The 18,288-nt window shown below is 37.1% G+C and overlaps 1 protein-coding gene across 2 annotated transcripts in view; it reads left to right on the forward strand.

Annotated features, from left to right (window-relative positions):
- The window catches only part of LOC142349210 (uncharacterized), a 96,470-nt gene extending 80,059 nt beyond the window's left edge, over positions 1-16,411 (forward strand). For both annotated transcript variants that reach the window (XM_075400623.1, XM_075400622.1), the window contains 3 exons: positions 2,092-2,336; positions 15,101-15,271; positions 16,024-16,411. In XM_075400623.1, coding sequence (XP_075256738.1) covers positions 2,092-2,336; positions 15,101-15,271; positions 16,024-16,251 — 644 coding nt within the window. In that variant the 3' untranslated portion in view covers positions 16,252-16,411. The remainder of the gene's footprint in view (positions 1-2,091; positions 2,337-15,100; positions 15,272-16,023) is intronic.
- Positions 16,412-18,288: the final 1,877 nt, after the last annotated feature.

Here is an 18,288-nt window from a genome sequence, read left to right on the forward strand (position 1 = left end):
TCAAGGCTGAAATCAACACGAAATTAGTCAAGATCCACGCTAAAATCAACGCAACGCCAACTGCTTACTGTCGCTTGAGAACATTTTTGCCGACATCAGTTGGTTTCGTATACTAATGATGGTCTTTGACTTGTCGTTTGACCATTTTTGCCCTGACCAAAAACAGGATTAAATTGTAAAGGACGAGGGCAATAAAATGCTGAGAAGGTCTCTACGAGTTTGTCGATAGCCTTTAAGTGCTATTCTAAAAATGATGAGGGAAAATAATGCTAATCTTGAAGTAATTTTCTCGCAGTTTTTTTTTCCCATTAAATCACTTTGACAAATCACCAAAATCTACTTAATAGGCTTAGATTCAGTTATTCGTGAAAATAAATTAGGGGTGGTTTAGATAAAGTTTCCTGTGCAATTATTAAAGCACCTGATGCTCATGATAGCGACTTAAAAAATGTTTTTGGGCTGCATTCTGGTGGGGAAAAAGCAGAGATTGAAATCAGTCAAACGAACAATTTTTTGTAAAATTGATTAATCAATTGAAAAAACAGACAAAAAATCAGTACTGATATCTGTTTGAACTTACTCAGGCACTTTTGTATCAAATGCACACTAAAATGAACAAGTTTCAGCTGTGTTTGCAACTCTCTGCGGTTTCTCAATGACATGCTTTATATGTTAAGAAAAGATGCAGTTTTTTAATGTTTTAGGATTGAAAAAAAAGGAGCTGGCAGATTTTGGCTTTTGAAACCCAAACACTTGCTTCTTCCTCAATTCTTATTAATTTTAAAACGAGAATTTAGCTATTAAAATGGTCAGTTTCATTTTTGTTATTTTTGCAAAGCTACTTCAAACTTCAACGCTTTTTAAAAAAAAAACGCACAACTTCATTGCAAGACTAACTTTTTTCTCAAAATTTGACAAAACTTTCGGCTTTAAACAGCGTTTTTTTTGTGATAAAATTGGGAAGACTAGGTAATTTGTCAAAATCTGTGCCCTTAGATTCAATTTTAAGTAATCGAAATAGAGAAATTCCCAGATATCTTGAGGCCACTAACCATACAATTTTTACTTTTTGCGTTTTTGTTGACAACGGTGAGAATTTATTGCCAAGATTTATTCTCAATCTCTGTTCAGTGTATATTACATTGACAGAGGTGTACATTTTTTCAAAGAAAACCGTAAACGCATAAATAGTGAACCATAATATTCGCTAAGCAAATTGTACATATGTTGGAACTTATCAGAAGAAGCAACGGGCGAAATGCATTTGGTAGAAAAACTATGTTCAAGTTTTTGAGTAATTTTCGCAAGTTTCATAGGTTTTGATTTGCAATTCACTAGTTTTTTTAGTGGTCAAAAATCGTGGAGAACTAGTATTTTCAAATAAGTTTTACCCTTTTTACGTGCTACGAAAGTGTTAAATTGGACATAACCAATTATTAATTGAGCAAGTCATGAAATGTTGTAATGATTCAATTTCTTTGTCATGCGCATATTTATGCCTTCAGAAAATTTCTTTCTTTCATCTTCTGATCAGACTATGATGCGTTCAAAACAGCTTCCCTAGTTGAGAAATTGTCGGTTTTTAAACATAGGAAATTGTCTGTATCGTTGTTTTTTTCCAGCCAAAAACGACGAAATTTCTTATGATTTGTTTTTTGGTATCGTCGTTTTTGTTCAAACTTATATGCACTTGATCAAATTCTGATCAAACTTAAATGCGCTTGAAAATCCGCATCTGATCAGACTAAATTGCCTTTATAAACTTCCACTAATCAAAATCGTGTGTGCTCGAAACTGCCTCTGATCAGACCGTCACAGACCGAAGTGATGACCTCTAATCAGACAAGTTCCGAACAAAAGTGTACTGACTAAAATGCGCTCGAGGCCTTTTTCAGACCATGTAATTCGAGTGTACCGTGCGCAATTGTGGACTCGAAGATGGTCTGATCAGAGGTCCTTTGGTCTGGCCACCTCGACCTGAGGAATAAAATGCCCTTTTGTTTTATTTCATCAAATCTTTAAGCACAATGGGTGTTTAAGGACACTGGGTTTTTTATCACTAAGGGTAATTGTCATCTTTCCACTGTGTAGATATGCCGATGGGATTTTTCTTCGAAAGTCCAGACGATGACATCAGATCAGATCCGGAGAAACTGGCCGAATGGCAGCGGGAGTTCAGAGACATCAAAAAGTACGAAGAAGAGAGAAAGTTTCGAAGGGGCATCAAAAAACAACAGTTCACTTTTGTGGGAGATAACGCCGCCTCATACATGATTGACAAAGGAGTAGATGATGATACTCATCAACCACCAAAAGAAACCATTAAAACATTGCTCGTAAGCATTTCTTAATCCCATTATAGCCTCCCGACCCCTCTTCATTCCCCAACCCCCTCCTAAAAAGACCAATTTTACGCAATTCTGATATTATATGCTAATTGCTGCCCGAAAGCCACCATTTTTGTATATTTACGATATTCTTTTTTGAATCATTTAAATTAAAAACTATTCCCGGGTCGAGACCGAATGGTTAACTTGTAAGTTTCGTGCAAGTTCGTTCCGTTTGAGCACAACTCTTATGGGTTAATTCAATTTAACATTAGTCATTTACCGTAGAAAGCGCGTGGGAGTTACGATAACATAATAAAATTCGACCTAAGTAGACAAAATGGTTACTTTTTGAATTTTATCAATTCAAGAGAGATCCTTTCGCAATTTCATTAACAAACAACAGTAGATCTGAAGCAGCTTCATCGCGATTGCTTTATTTAAAAATATTACCAAGATATTGAATTTGATTGAATTTTCAAATCCATATGTCAGCATTTTCTCAAAATAATTTTGTGGCCATTAAATTTTTATATCTTGTTTTTTTCACACGTTATCTTGTATCAAGTTTCAATTCACACTTTTCCAGATTCTATATTTTCTAAACATTCGTTTTCATTCTTGTCTTGTAACGTTTTTTAACGGTTTAGTTTGTGTTTGTGTGTGTGTGTGTGTGTGTGTGTGTGTGTATGTGTGTGTGTGCATGTGTGTGGGTGTGTGCGTGTGCATGTGTGTGTGTGTTTGTGTGTGTGTGTGCGAATGGTTAACTTGTAAGAGCCTTGTAAGTCGAAGGGTTAACTTGTAAGAACTTGTAAGTCGAATGGCTAACTTGTAAGAACTTGTAAGTCGAATGGTTAACTTGTAAGAACTTGTAAGTCGAATGGTTAACTTGTAAGAACTTGTAAGTCGAATGGCTAACTTGTAAGAACTTGTAAGTCGAATGGTTAACTTGTAAGAACTTGTAAGTCGAATGGTTAACTTGTAAGAACTTGTAAGTCGAATGGCTAACTTGTAAGAACTTGTAAGTCGAATGGTTAACTTGTAAGAACTTGCAAGCTCCTACAAGTTAACCATTTGGCCTCGACCCGGGTAACCAGGTGGTTAAATATACTTGAAACAAAAGCAAGATAATATTTCAAATCATTTGAATATAAATTTATAAACATCAATTTTGTTTAATTGAATTAAAAAGGTCACATATGGGAAGCCAAATGCTTTATGATCAATAAGCTGGGGGTGGAGGGAGGGGCACTTTACTATGAGACAGAACCACATTCTACTGTACGTTGTTTTTTATCAAACTTTTTTGCGAGGTCCAAACCACCTTTAATGTCAGATGGGCGAATGACAGCGAGTTCGTCCAATTATATGTAAACGGTATTTTTGCTCAGCAAAGCTCATTAAAATAGTTTTGAAACGTTTGCGGGATAAACTATAACCACTTGAATTTGGGTAAAAACTGGGCTACTTTAAGCTACACGTTATTGGTTAATTTGAACAAAAAATCAGCGGAAATTTCATTTGTGATGACTGCATGCGTTTTAGAGTCCACTAACCCGATCAAATTACGAAAACCAGAGCATGACATAAAAAAGTTATCCTTCAGTTCATGTAATAAGCTCAACTGCAAGCGTCTTCTTTGGTATTTTTTCACTTCAGTTAAAATTAACTCCAATGAAACTCTTGAAAAAATGTATCGAATGTGACGAGAAAGCAATAAGGAAAAGGTTTTGTGTGGAATTAATTTTCGCGTCTTTATTCAAGGGTAGATTCTCAGAAACTAAATCCGGTACAGAGCATTTCACCGAGTGAACAAACACCGATTTGTCAAAGCCCTTTAATATGAATATCATCAGCTGGGCAAAAAGGATGTCCTTGTGATTGCTACAGAGAATTAAGCATAATGCCTGCAGTTGGTCAAGTATATTTGTAAATATGTTAGTAAAGAGTCGGAAGTCTGAAATAGAGAGTATGCAATTCCCATGAAGTTTAGGATGAGTGCTTTAGTGCAAAATTTTAAAAAGGATGTTTAATTGCTATCAAACGAATTATATTTTGTTGCAATTATAGCAGTTCTGTGGTGTTTTAATGCATCTTTTCGGCTGACCGTTTTTCATCGGACCTTTATGTCTTTCCACCTCGAAAACGAGATAAACAGGTAACGCCCGGCGGAATTCATTAAGATCTATTAGAGCCTGTTATATCTTTTATTACTGAATAATTTAGCATTCGCGGTGCGAATGCTTTGTCTTAAGAATTGAGTAGCAAGTGCTGGTCAAATACACAACTACTTGTGTATCGTGAATTATGTTTATTGGAAACGCGACGTGGATCCACTGCTAAGATTAACTTAGGGTTATGAAGAGCAAATGCAGAGTAACTTGAATTCAGATTGACTAACTGAGATTATGATTACTAGTAATAAATCGATATGAACAAAATATGAAATAATTTAGTAGGCTATCGGGAATATTAGTATAGGTGAATAAATAGAAGTCATAACTTTTAGTTTATAAAACACATGATATAATTATAGATATAGAGGGTAAATAATTTAGTACACATAAAGGTTTCGATATATATTTAGGTATCCATATGTATCACATTTCCCTCGTGACAAAAAAAAATTAATGTATTTACAATTTTTAGTATCTGCACAAAACATGAAATTGAATGAGACGAACATAATTTAACTCAAAATGTAGAGGTACTACTATTGTTAAATAATTGTGTAAATGTAAAGCGAATACGCGTCATAATTTAAGCATGTGAAATGAATACATTGTACTGAATAATTTAAATGCACAAACAGAAATAAATGGATTCGCAGGGCGAATACTGAAAGAAATTAAAGGCTAACAAATGAGGATGAACTGTAATGAATTAAAAGTAAAATTAACATTATATTTGGATCAGCAGAGCGGGAACAAGACTAAATAAATGAATGCAGTTTAAGACAGTTTTGCTAAGTTTTTGGATTTAAATTTCATTTTCAGCATCCCACACCGACATTTCTCGTTCTTGCTCATATTCGAAATATCGAACTCTGGGGTCCGGTGGTGAAACTTGTCCCAATTGTAAGTCGGGTCTGGGAGGTGACGGGATTCGAGATTGTTCCGCCGTTTGGATGAGGGTTACCACCGAATCTGACTGCTTTGTTCGTTTCTTCTCTTTTTTATTCTTGCGCTTCTTTGGTTGAGTAGAAGTTGTTGAAGCTAGAGAACTTGTAGGAGAGATGTCAGCATCTGTGAAGCCGTAGAATTGGGGTCGATTGCGCTTGCGGCCTTTTGTTTGGTCGTCCTGTGTCTGTGCGGGGGGTACTTGTGATGTAGGTGTAGGTGGGGCCGGTACAATTGAAATGAGAGGCTGGTTTTGAGTTGAGACGTCTTCTTGGATATCAGCTGCGGGGACATTAAGGCTTCTTTTGAATTGTGGTTTATTCGGCTTGCGGACTGTTAGTGCACGCGAGACATTTGAATTCACAGAGGATACTACTGATGTAGTATCACATTGGCGATGTCTGATCTTGATTTCGCCCCTCTTTTGTTTCTTAAGATCGTTACTATGCTTCGCGATCTTAAACTCTGTGGTTTTTTCGTAAGGGGCAGGGCGTCGCTGGGCATATACCCACAAGTTGGTGGATCGTTCTGCTTTAGTCCCAAATTTTGCGAGATCACTATCTCGGACTTTCACTGGAGTTCTGCCAGGCTCGTTAATTATCGTCGTTGTTGGGGACGACTTGGTGACGAAGGATCCAGGTTTTAGCACTTCGTACAGGCCCGCCAGTTGTCGTTTTGCTCTTTTCTTTTGCGGTAATTTGCGAGCCAGTTTGACGTTAAGGGACTGTTCTGTCCTGGGGATAGGGTCTGTGATCTGCGGATGCGTTATAAAGCGGGACTCTTTAATGCCGGACTCCCGATAGCGTTGTCCTGCGTCTAAGGAGGCCTGGCACATCTTCTGCTCTATCTCAATGTCACTTCTGTTGGCACTGATCCATCCATTTTCGTCTAGCAAATCCTCCGCAGAAACTGTCTCAGCATCTAAATAGTGATTAACAATTTTTTCATAAGTTAGATTTTGACTTGATGGAAGTGTGCTAATATTCCGTAAGGGAGTATTTGCAGGGCGACCGAAATGAGCTTCAAAAGGTGTTATCTTTGTTGTTTTCTGCTTAGTTAATCGTAGATCAGAGACTATTTGTTTTATTGCTTTAGCTGTGGAAAATGTATCTTTATTTTCGGCTTTCATGCAGGCTAAACGTCTTTTAATTGTTTGGATCATTCGCTCCACCAATCCAATAGCTCTATGATCACCGACCGGAGCGTCGAGAATGTCGATATTATTTTCGTTACAATAATTTGTAACTTGTTTACCTACAAGACAAGTTGCTTGGTCTAAGCGTATCGTTCGCGGGATTCCATGAGTATATGCATAATCACGAAGAAATTTTACAACGTTTACCCCATTAGCATTTTCGAATATTCTAACAGTTGGATATTTTGAATAACGGTCAATACATGTTAAGAAGTAAATGTCTTTGTCTTTATCATTAATTATCGGACCCCCAAAATCAATCTGTATTTCTTCGTTTGGTTCTTGACAAGCTTTGTGTGGGTGCCATTTAGATTTTGGTATAATAGGTTTCAGATTCTTACCAATATCCGTACACGGGGCGCAATCGGATGTTTTTGCTAAAATTTCCCTATGCATGTAGGGCCACCATGCATATTGAGAGAGAGATATCATCCCCCAACTACCCGGGTGCGTCATGTGAATGGATTCGAGCACCGCCTCCTTAATAGAATTCGGAATGGCCACACGTTGGTCAACACACAGACACCCAGATTTCACGTGTAGATCCTTCGAGAAGGAGTGGATGTATGTGCTCACTTCTTTACAGCGGGCCTCGTCATCCTGCATTACACAATCGCGGATCTCTTTCAACACCGCGTCTTTGCTTGTGAGTACCGCCAGGAAGGATTTAGTGAAGAGTTGGTTTAGATTGTTTTCGAATACCTCTTCCCGTGAGAGCTCAAGGTCATAGTCCTCTGGTGATGATGATGCTTGGGTGTTGCTGGGTCCGGCTCTGGTAGATGAAATGGGGGTGGATTGGGTGCGAAATGTCACTCTTGGGGTGTGTGGTGAAGTTGATGGGTTGCTTTGTGGTGCCTCTTTTGCTGACATGTTGATATCAAGTACCTGTTGTGTGGAGCTAGCTATCAAATTGCAATTAGAATTTTGCGACTGGATTCGCGATGCGGGTGTGGTATCAGATTGAAGCAGTTGATTTGCAGGGCAATTAAAGTTTGAAATGAATTCAGAATTGTAATTGTTTACTTGTGCTCGAGGAATGAGTGAATTAATTGAGGCATTCGAATTATGCGCGCTAATTTTAGCAGGTTTGCAAGAGTGGGCTTGCGTCGGGTGTACTTGTTGCTTATAATTACTAGTTATGTGCCGCTTTTGGAAAGGAATTTTATTTGCGTTACTAAATAAAGATGTAATCGCGTCGCGAATACGGGAAATTGTTGCTACCATAAATTCCTCATCATATTGATTGACACTTTTAGCGTTCTGATTTGGTTGTCGCGAAATATAATCAACTAAGCCCATTCGGGTACCAGGATTATGTTCAATATTAAAATCAAATGGTAACAAACGGTCAATCCATCGTGTTAATCTACTGTTGTAAGATTTATTAGAGCGGTGTGATTTTAAGACTGAAAGAAGTGCTTTGTGATCTGTTAAAACGGTGAAGGTTTTCCCAAATAGATAATATTTAAAATATTCGATGGCCCAAACCACCCCAAGTAATTCGAGTTCATTTACACTATAACGTTCTTCATTGCTATTAAGAAAACGAGATGCGAAAGCTATTTTTTTCCACCCTTCGCAATCTAATTGTTCGAGTGCAGCGCCTAAACCTTGGCGGGATGCATCGCATTTGATGCGCGTTTCCAGTGTTGGATTAAAATGAGTATTTTCCGTAGCGTTTGCAATAACAGTTTTGATATGTTCAAAATGTGATTGATGATTCTCATTCCAAATAAATTTTTCGTTTTTCTTTAATAAGGGTCGAAGAGGGTGACATTTTTTGGCAAGATTAGGTATAAATTTGCTTAGATGATGAACACTACCTAAAAATGACCGTAATTGTTTCAATGTTTTTGGGGCTTTAATTTCCGCAATTGCCGCTGTTTTAGATTCGATAGGTTTAACACCACTTTGTGAAAATGTAAAACCAAGCCAATTTATTTGATGTTTTGCGAAGTGGCATTTGCTTAAATTAATTCTAAGATTGTCTGCTTCAAGTTTTTGGAGACATTTTGTTGTTTTTGGAGACATTTTGGAGACAGTTTGGATACGTATTTGAGGTGCGATTCCTGGGTGCCTTTGCTAACTACGATTATGTCATCCAGAAAACAGTATGTGTTAGTCAGCCCAACCAATGTGTAATCCATTGCCTTTTGAAACTCGGTCGGCATATCTGTAAGGCCATAAAATCCCGTTTTAAAACGATACGTACCCGTTGCTTCGCCGCAAATGATATTAAAATTACAGTGACGTGCCGTATCGGGATGTAGCTTTAATTGACTACAGGCGTATTTTAGATCGATTGTTGAAAAATATACTTTATCTCCCAGATTTGAGTTATTAATATGTTGTGAAATTGAATCGATGAGGCTATCTATGTTTGGCATTTGATACTTGTTTTTGTGGATCGCTTTGTTTAATATTTTCGAATCAAGAGCTAATTTTACAGATTTGTCCTTTTTGACCGTAATTACAATGGGAGAAATGAAGTTTTTATCCGAACATTCTTGTAAATTTTCAATGTGTCCTTGTTCAGAAAGTTTCATTAGTTCAGCGGATACTTTGTCTAACAAATTTATAGGAACACGTCGGCCTTTTTGATGTGATGGGGTATAATGTTTGTGGAATTTTGAACGAACTGTATGTACTTTAGACTTACCAATTCTGGAGATTAAGTCGGGGTAATCAATAGCAATCTGTTTTTTGATTGGGCAATATTCTTGATCTACCTGATTGATTGTTACTTGATTGCTTGATTGATGTATTGAAATTCCAAGAGCTGGAAACAAATCTCTACCCAATAGAGAGCGATGTCCATCCGCCACTACTTGAATTTCGATTGGATTCGCGTACCAATTGCTGCTTTGAATGGAAGTTTGGAGGATGCCCACCGTATGAATAGGTTCATTTGAAAATGTTTTCAATTGTTTAGGATTCGCTTCGCGTATCCACTTTGATTTAGGATCATGGGAAATGATTGAGTTCGCCAAGGATTCATTGATTATTGTACATACGCTGCCCGAATCCACCAAAACCTTTGTTGATGTATTGCCGAGGGTTACAGGAAGGTTGGTTGCGTCCACCGAAGTTGCGGAATCTGTTGAAGATATGACTGCTACACAGTTATCTTCATCTGAAGAATAGTTTGACTCCAAATCGGGATCAAAATTGGCCAAAATTTGATTGACATCTTCATTTTGATCGTCTTTTTCTACGTTATTGACTCGCGGTCTAGGTTTTGGGTACGAATTGGGATCTTTAGGTTTGCGACAAACCTTTGCGAAGTGGTTCTCAATACCACAGTTATTGCATCTTTTTCCCCGAGCGGGACATTTATTGCGATGGTCGGAGGTCCAGTTAGATCCACAGAAATGACAGGTTGTAGGCTTTTTCCGTGCGGTTGTATTCATATTGGAGAAAGGGGTAGCATTTGCGATACGTGTCCGTTGTACTTGGTTAACCGTTGACTGTGATTCAGTTTTGCTTGCGTTCATTTTTAGTTGGTTGAGTGTACCCATCTCAATATTAATTGCTATTGCCAATGCTTTTTCTGGGTCTACTGTTTCTTTAAGAAGTTCCTTCTGAATGTCTTCATTTTGCATATTCGCGATAAAGACATCCCGGATGATAGTGTCCCCTTTATCTCCTAGGTCACAGTTTTCCGAAAGTTCTTTGAGATGTCCATAGAACTTCTCAATAGGTTCTCCCTTTTGTTGTTTTCTTGTGAGGAAGAGGTATCTATCGAAGGTTATATTATGGATCCGAATGAAGGTTGTATTTAGAACGTCCCAAAAATCCTTCGTTGAGATTGTTTCGAGGTTAATGGTTGAATTTTTTGAGTTGAATACACGGCGCCCCTCCATGCCTAAGCTCAAATACATCAGAGAGGATGCTTTTCGATCACATAACTTCCATGTTTTGTCACCACAAAGTACGCCGATTGTCATGACACGTTGACATTGGTTTTTCCACGCTGTTTTTGCCTGCTCATTGCGGGTACGTCGGTCTCGTTCTGATTGCGCCGTCGGGTTGTCCACTGCATCCTCATATGCTGGTTCAGGAGGCAGGAGTACATGTTCTGGAGGGTCTACCAAGAGAAGGTCCACTTCAATTCCTTCTCTAGCGAGGATTGCGAGTTTCAACTGTATTCAAAACTCCCAGCGAATTGGGGGTTCTAGTGTCGCCTTTTCCCAAAAGGGTTGAATTCCAAGTGGGGATTTGCCGCTGTCCTTTGTCGCTGACTGCGCCATGTTATATCTTTTATTACTGAATAATTTAGGATTCGCGGTGCGAATGCTTTGTCTTAAGAATTGAGTAGCAAGTGCTGGTCAAATACACAACTATTTGTGTATCGTGAATTATTTTTATTGGAAACGCGACGCGGATCCACTGCTAAGATTAACTTAGGGTTATGAAGAGAAAATGCAGAGTAACTTGAATTCAGATTGACTAACTGAGATTATGATTACTAGTAATAAATCGATATGAACAAAATATGAAATAATTTAGTAGACTATCGGGAATATTAGTATAGGTGAATAAATAGAAGTCATAACTTTTAGTTTATAAAACACATGATATAATTATAGATATAGAGGGTAAATAATTTAGTACACATAAAGGTTTCGATATATATTTAGGTATCCATATGTATCACAGAGCCCTTCGGCTTATTAGACTCTATGTATGCAACTCACCGAAATTTCACCGAATGTTTTCAGTTTCTCGAAGTTTGTGGCGAATATTTGAGTGCTTTGGTATTTCTTTTTAATGCTGTTTTTTGCACTACCAACATCTCTGATAGGTTCCATTGTCTACAAAATCGTTTTTTATCGTCCTCAAAGTTAAGGTAAACATGAGAGGCCCAAAGGGCTTTAAAGGTCTATTTTTTCGGTTTATACTCAACGGTTTATTGAGTCAATCCACCCTCTCAATCTTAAAGACTGCATGCTCAGCCCACATTGCTACACCCACTCCGTGATCAACGCCAATCACTAAAACCCTCTCCATTCATTTGAGCCAACTATTTCTCGACTTGCCTTTGACTCTCACATAAGCTAGCTTCCTTTCACCCCAGAAGCAACTGAAAAAACCAACTGTTCGCCAGTCATTTTAGAGCAATTTGCTTGATGTTAGTTGTCCACGGTTACGTAATAAGCATTTAAAATGAACAAAAACAGCGATAATTAAACAAAATTTGATAAAGGCTTCATTTATAATTGTAAATTCAAATTTTGCTTGGAATGAATTTTTTTGCACCCTCTATGGTTTAAATTTAAAAAATTTCTAGTAAGCAGAAGGTTTAGCAGAAAACCTTTATGGAATTTAATACCCAGTTCAAAATAGTAAAACTTATTCTCGCTTGCTGAGAAAAAAAGTCAATGTCTGCAGCGTTTTGAGTAACCAATCAACAAATGTAGGGAATTTTTTCTTATATAATACAAAATTGGAAATTAATAGTCGAAAATTAATAGTCGAAAATTAATAGTCAAAATAGAGCGTTTAATTGCCCTCAAAAGAAGTTTGTGGTGACTATATTAGTTCTCCTGTCTTATCAATTTTTGCTTGATCAAATTTTTGTTTGACTTTTTAGCCTGAAATCATAATAAAAGGGTACAAATTTGAGGGCGTAAAGCTCGCTTTGGGTAATTCTCCTGGCTGAAAAGTTGCTCGATATGCGAAGCAGTGCAAGACACATATTTTCGTCATAATTTCATCCCACCAATTCACCCCAACCACTTCCCCTATTCCACCAGTACCCAACTGCCCTCACCGCTACCCCTTCTCTGCCCCTTCCCTTTCCCCTTACATATCATCTAACACTAGTGAGTATGTTTAATTTTTTCAAACGAAAAATTAAAAACAGCTGCGCACAAGAGAGCTGCCAGCATGGTTTTAAAATTTGCCGCATTATATCTTCACATTTTCATTGAGTATTTTTTTTCCTGGTTTCAACAATAAAACATTATCAAACAAAAAACTGTGGAAATGTCAAGACTGAGTTTCTTTGGTTCTGAATTTTCAGCAATTCCCAAAATGATTATGAAGAGCGTTAGCTAACGAATTGATGCAAAATAATAGCTAATGTAGTCGTAAAGTTGCCGATAGATGGTTGAAAAATATGAAAAGACAAGACAAATTTTGAAAGACTTTGAAAGACAATTTTTGAGTTGATGAGGTATCACATCAACACATAACGTTGACTAAGGGAGCTTTGTGACGTAAAATTAGCACTTTGAGAAAAAACTGGCGTGTTCTTTAAACTCTTAGAAAGCACAGAATAAACAATCGATTTGTTCTGTTTTAATTGCTGTAAACTTTTTTCCATGTTTTGAAAATTTTTTATAAATATTTTTCCATTTAATTTTCCCAGATGTTTTTGCATAAATTTTAAAAATAATGCATTTAAAATATGCACATTCTTTTCAGAAATTCAAAACATTTGTTTTTCCGACAAAGCAACTTAAATAAGAGTGTAATGTGATTATACAAGCCCTGGCTCATTTGCAGGTTTCAGACACACATAGCATAATTTGTAGTATAAATCAATGGTTTTTAAGATTTAATTTTTAGCTTGATTCTGTGTATTTCTAGCGCACTACTCTCTAAGAATGCGATCCACTAAACTGTTTGAGAGACATATTTATTGTGTTAAGGGCGGTTATTGGGCGGTTACTCAATTACCCACAGCTGGCTTCTGACGGAACTAATATTTCGCCAATCAATTTGTCCGATGTGAGTCGGAATGATTTTCACGTTTTCGCATTTGCTCGCCTGGAACCTCAAATGAGTTTAGGGCGTCGCACTCGCGTTACTACCAGGAAGAACTCATAACCAATTGAAGCTTTTAAGTCAAGTTGTATTCAAGCTCAGGAGAAGCAGATACCCATTGAAATCTTATATCTTCGATGCTTTAATTGAATTTTAAACCAGAGTTGTTCAAATCAGGGTCTGTCGTTGGACCTGTCCGATATTGCCCACGATGTTTAGTCCTTTCATTTTGGGCATGGTTTTGACGAAAATCTGTTCGGTCTGGCTCAGGGTAGCGAAAGTCCTATATTTCGTCTGTTTTGGCAGGGCCAACCTCGGTGGTGCGTGCTCGATGCCATTTCGACGACTGGGCCCCTACCTGTTTTGGGCAGAGAAATAATTTTTGAGATATACTGTTATCGAGGTCATAATGATTGGTTTGTTATTCTGCGTTCTCAGAATTGTAAATTAAAAAGTCGCGATAATTCTTGCTCTTGAACGCAGTTCATAGCAATTATTGTGTGTTTTTTTTTTATTTAAAGCTTTCGCTTGACAATTTTGCGCTTTTCTTCTAGAACATTCTTTGGCTTCTCAAGTGACTTTTTTACGCTTTCGTTCATCATTTTTGCGTGATCTCTAGTGCTCCGAAGTTGCTAATATAAAATCGGTTGCGGCGTAGCAGAATCAACTGACTTGTAGAAGAGAGGGTAAGAAATGTTTGAGTGTGGTTGCTTTAACCTTCCTGGCAACACCATGGAACGATTCAATAAGGAAGGTTCTTCGATGCTAATCTTGGGAGATCTTGCAAGAGGATGTTAATCTTGAAAGCATCTCAGAGGATCTTGCAAGATTAACATCCTGTCGCGACTAGGGAATCACAGTAAAGAAGATTAGCATAAATTGTGTCTCACAGCAGAAACGTTCCACCCAATTTATTGGCTGATGAAATTAATGACCGGGTCCCTAATTAAATCATTGGAAAAATTAATTGAACTCTGAGGACAAAAAGACAAAATTTAAGCATAAAAATTACCTTGTTTGCTTTGAGAGCATTAGAAACTCCTTTACTTCGTAATTTTTTTACAGCTAATGTAAAAAATCTATGTCATTATGTCTTTGAAACAAGCTAGTTTATGGGGTCCTACAAAAAGTTGCATTGTAAAAAACAAGACTGGTTTAAAACGCAGACATTAAATGAAATGATTCAATTTATGTACATAATTACATTCTGTTCGTTTTGTATGTAATAATGAGTTTTCATTCATAGACAACTTTTTTTTGTTTGGTGGAATTTTTTTCCACTGGCCCACTTTTGTTAAATTTTATTTTTTACTTGTTAATTGACAAAAAGATGTAGCTGTGTTTTCATTTTGCTGAATATAAAACCATTTTTGCACTCAAATTTAGGCGGATGGAACTAAATTTCGGCAGCCTGTTTTTATGAAAAAATTAAATTGCATCGTTTTATATTGAAAATGAAACGACCGATGTTGTTTGAAGGTTTTCATTTGGTTATAACTGGCGTTTTAACCTCTCTGTGTGCAAAAGGTAATTCAAAAGGATCTTTTGACTCTCCAAGACTTATTTTTTATCTCAAAACAAAACAAATTTCCTTGAGAAAATCTGTCAGGAAGAGCAAAATGAAGCAAATTAAATAAAGAGTTCAAGAGCAATTCTTCAGACATTTGTCTGTTTATGTTTGTAAACAGGCAGAAGGTCGGTTACCCAAACCCACTTCACCCATAACGTACAATAGGCAGCCAACCAGAGTCACCAGACCAATCAAGAAGCCAGCACCTCTGGACTTGAGTAAGGCCACGAGACACGGGAAGTATTCCCACAGAAACAAGAAACTTTACAACAGAGAGCCATACACATGGGTAAGTTAGACATTATACCCCTTTTCTCGAACACTTCCCTACCTTCTCTCAGGTAGAAATTCACCACATTTATGTTGTTATATTTTGCAAATTTTTGTTTAAAATAGCTCATGCGCGATTAAACAAAGTTGGGGGGGATTATGGTTATATGTTCACTAATGGGAAAAATTTACTTATGTTAATGAGAGGGTGAAGGGATTTTTTTGTTCTCGTTTTTCCGAAATCAAAAAAAAACAGAGGACAACCAAACAATCCCGATGATGATAGAACGGTGATAGTCAATGGGGTTAGGATGGTAAATTTCTAGATCCCAAACTGGGCTGGAAAAAAGTGGCAGATGGATTATGAAAGTTTTAATTTCAATTCGAGAAAGCTGCTCGTACGTGAAGTAATTCTGCAATATTTTCGCCCACCCGAAACAAACCCCCCCCCCCCCCCCCCCAACTGAGCTTGGACCCGCTAAGCTTGGAGGTACAAATTGAAAAGATCCGGATTATGACGTGGGGGATTGAGCAAATAAAAAATGAAAGCATTCTGTCCCCCCCCCCTCCCCCCACCCAGCAAATTATTGTCATATAGCACGTTGTTTTATTTTTACTGTAGTTTTATGCCCACTAAGCTTTGGGAGGGCAGAATTGACCCAAAAAGACAATTGAAAGTATATATCGAGATCTCTAAATAAACACCCAGTTTTGAGCCGGGAAACATAAGGAAATACCCCAACAGGATCCGTGATTGAACTTGATGTTAAGATTCCTCGAGAGCAGCGTGAACGAGAAGCTGCCGAAGAGAGAGCGTTTGCCCAGCAGAGCCAGCTGAGAAAAGAGAAGAGATTCAGGAAGAAACAGAGGGATGCCATCAGACAGGGCAGACCCAGAGAAGACCCAGTTAGTGACGTCACCAGTTCGGAACCAGGGGAGGAGATGTTCGGACAGGAGAACTGGGACTCTTCGGATCTGGATGACGATCCGGGATATTAACCCTAATTTCGGGTTTAAACATTCGACTAACACACCTTTGAGAACCCATTTTTCAATTCTACTTTATGGTAAATGTCTGCTTTGAATTGTTTGAATTTAATTTGCAAGCAAGTGAAACAATGGTAACCAAGACAATTGAGACCTAGTTTTGTTTCCCGAATTTTCTTAATAATGTTTTGAAAAGCGGGCTGTTGACTTTTTTAGACATACGCGTGAGCCGCTTCAGCAAATTGTTTAATCCTGGAAAAATTACAAAAACATGAAGCTTCGAAGATTAGCATAAACGGCTATGAAAATTTTAAATCGAGAGTTAAATTGAGCCCTATATGAGCTGTTTAGGACCATTCCTTGTTTACCTACTCTGGCCCAAATTGACTACATTTTTTTAAAAATTTTTGCACTAGATGTTCCAATAGGGCTGTAACGTGCCTAAATGGTCAAAAATTGGCTTCTTTTCTTCATACAATTGCACATACAGGCAATTTCAAAAAAATATGAACGGGTAGTGCGCCTATCGAAAAAAATATTGCAAGCATCTACTTTTTAAGAGTCATCGCTGAATTTTACACATTTAGTCCAAAAGAAACTATTTATCGTTTCGCAAAATGTAAGATTATAGTTTCTGCGACTTTTAAGTGTGTGGCCTAACTCAATTTGCTGTTTGTATTTGATTTTTATGGTATTTGAATCTTGTTTACAATTCAGTGTGTCTGGAGTCAGTGAAAAAACTTTTTACAAGAGGGAAAAATTGTAAAAACCATACAAGACAGCAAGCTGGAAGTCTCTGGAGGCCTCATTATCACGTTTTTTTTGGTGCCTACTGGACTATATACACTTGATGTACGCAACATAAAGTAAAAAAAAACAATTATCGAGTCACTTTTCTGGAAACCAGTATTTTAAATACGCTATCATCACCACTAAAGTAAATATGAAACTTTCTGTCTAACTACTACTAATAGTGCCACTACAACTACTTTAGCTACACTCTACAGTTTCTGATAGAAGAGAGGGTGAGAAATGTTTGAGAGTGGTTGTTTTAACCTTCCTGGCAACACTATGGAACGATTCAATAAGCAATCTTCGATGTTAATCTTGGACGATCTTGCAAGAGAATGTTAATCTTGATAGCATCTCGGAGGATTTTGCAAGATTACCAACGTCTTGTAAGACCTTGCAAGATTAGCATCCTGTCTTGACTAGGGAATCACAATAACGAAGATTAGCTTAAATCGTGTCTCACAGCAGAAACGTTCCGTCCAATTTATTGGCTGAAGAAATTAATGACCGGGTTCCTAATTAAATCATTGGAAAAATAATTGAATTCTGAGAACAAAGCAACAACATTCAAGCATACAAATTACCTTGTTTGCTTTGAGAGCATTAGAAACTCCTTTACCTTATAGTTTTTTACAGTTTATGTAAAAAATCAATGTCATTATATCTTTTAAACAAGCTAGTTTATAGGGTCTTACAAAGTGTTGCATTGTAAAAAAAAACAACAGACTGATTTAAAAAGCTGACATTAAATGAAATGATTCAATTGATCAATACATAATTAAATTCTGTTCGTTTTGTATGTAAAAATTCAGTTTTCATTCATAGACGACTTTTTTTCGTTTGGTGGGATTTTTTCCACTGACTCTTTTTTTGTTAAATTTTAATGTTTACTTGTTAATTGACAAAAGATGTAGCTGTGTTTTCACTTTGCTGAATTTGAAATCTTTTTGCACTCAAATTTAGGCGGACGGAACTGAATTTTGGCAGCCGGTTTTTATGAAAAAATTAAATTGCATCGTTTTGTATTGAAAATGAAAGAACTGATGTTGTTTTAGGGTTTTCAATTGATGATTACTGGCATTTTAACCTCTGTGTTCAAAAGCTATTTCAAAAGGATTTTTCGACTCTCCAAGACTTATTTGTTATTCCAAAACAAAACGAATTTCCTTATCTGTCAGGAAGAGCAAAATGAAGCAAAATAAATAAATACACTTTTTTATTTTGTTCGAAATCATTCAACATTGTGCATCATCCTGA

The sequence above is a fragment of the Convolutriloba macropyga genome, chromosome 11 (genome assembly GCF_964194025.1).
Source record: "Convolutriloba macropyga chromosome 11, txConMacr16.3, whole genome shotgun sequence".
NCBI classification, from domain to species: Eukaryota; Metazoa; Xenacoelomorpha; order Acoela; family Convolutidae; genus Convolutriloba; species Convolutriloba macropyga.